Genomic DNA, 1393 nt, shown 5'->3' with positions numbered 1-1393 from the left:
ATTGGAACTTGGAGATGAGGGCAGAAGAGCCATCTGGGCAGTCTCAGAGTTAGGAAAAGCCGGCACCAAGATTTAGAGGTCCACCGACCCTCTCCAGAGCTGTTTTGTGTACGTTTGTGTGTGAATGTCCAGGTGGGAGCTCAGAAGAGGGCTGATGGAGGGGAGGGTAGAGTCTAGTGGGGGCAGAGTGGGCACCAATGTGGGGGTGGACTAAACGCTGCACAGGGATGGGAAGAAAACTTCAAGGCGTTGGACAGTGAAGGGTTTCGAAAATCCTGCTGACCAGCAAGGGACCAGCTTCCTCCTTTTGGGGAAGCAGGCGTGGTACCACGAGCCCTTGCGATCACGGGAGAGGAGACCCAGTGCATCCCGTGAGCCTCAAGACTGATAGCGCTCTGTGATATCCCTCAAAAGGTCGGAACACCCCACTCAGCCCCAGCTTTTGTTCCCCCGCAATTTGTGGAGACCCTGACACACCCACCTTCCCGCCTTGGCTCTGCGGATCCCCCCTGACTGCCAGGCATGATGAAACCTAAGCTCATGTACCAGGAGGTAGGCGGATGGGAGCCAAGTGGGGAGGGGCTGGGCACTGTGGAGGGTTGGGCGCCCCCCCTGAGTCCACCTGTCACCCCCGCTGCTACCCCACGTTCCCAAAGCTGAAGGTGCCCGCTGAGGAACCTGCTACCGAGCTGCCGGTGAATGAGATAGAGGCATGGAAAGCTGCCGAGAAGGTAGGAGTTCCCCTCCATCCTGCATCTGTCTCAGCATGGGCTGGGCCACCCCCACACCCCCAGGGCTAGCTGACCACCTTCCCCTACCCACAGAAAGCCCGCTGGGTCCTGCTGGTCCTCATCCTGGCTGTGGTGGGCTTCGGTGCCTTGATGACTCAGCTGTTTCTATGGGAATACGGAGACTTGCACCTCTTCGGGCCCAACCAGCGCCCAGCTCCCTGCTATGACCCCTGCCAGTGAGTGGGAGGAGGGACCCAGATGGCGCTGGGGGAGGGGCCCTACTGGGCTAGGGACGCTCAAACACAGGGCCTGCACTCTGCCACACCCAGGGACAGGGACCCAGGGAAGAGAGCCAGATGCCTAGAGTTCATGCTCACAGACTCTTTCTCCATTCCCCTCTACCCACAAGTAGTGTTCCTGTGATGGCCTGGTGGCATCTTTCCTCCACATATGTGGACAGACACACACACACACAATCTTCCCTCCACATCTGTGGACAGACAAGTAGACAAACACAGACACTCCATCTATGATCTGGCATCATGTCTGTGGGCACACATGCAGACATGCAGACATCTTTTGCAGAGAACCGTAAATACAAGAACACAGGCATCCATTGACTTTCCTGAGCAGATTTCAGGCCCCGTGTGGCTAACATGTAT

The 1393-nt window shown here is 57.4% G+C and overlaps 1 protein-coding gene across 1 annotated transcript in view; it reads left to right on the top strand.

Annotated features, from left to right (window-relative positions):
• The first annotated feature begins 525 nt into the window (after positions 1-525).
• PLD3 (phospholipase D family, member 3) overlaps positions 526-1393 on the top strand; it is a 14444-nt gene continuing 13576 nt past the window's right edge. Inside the window, exons 1-3 of the mRNA XM_006871418.1 lie at positions 526-552; positions 657-731; positions 825-967. Coding sequence (XP_006871480.1) covers positions 526-552; positions 657-731; positions 825-967 — 245 coding nt within the window. The remainder of the gene's footprint in view (positions 553-656; positions 732-824; positions 968-1393) is intronic.

Source organism: Chrysochloris asiatica, unplaced genomic scaffold (genome assembly GCF_000296735.1).
Source record: "Chrysochloris asiatica unplaced genomic scaffold, ChrAsi1.0 scaffold00168, whole genome shotgun sequence".
In the NCBI taxonomy this organism is placed as follows: Eukaryota; Metazoa; Chordata; class Mammalia; order Afrosoricida; family Chrysochloridae; genus Chrysochloris; species Chrysochloris asiatica.
Note: the sequence above shows the minus strand (reverse complement) of the source record. Positions and strands in the feature narration are given on the sequence as shown.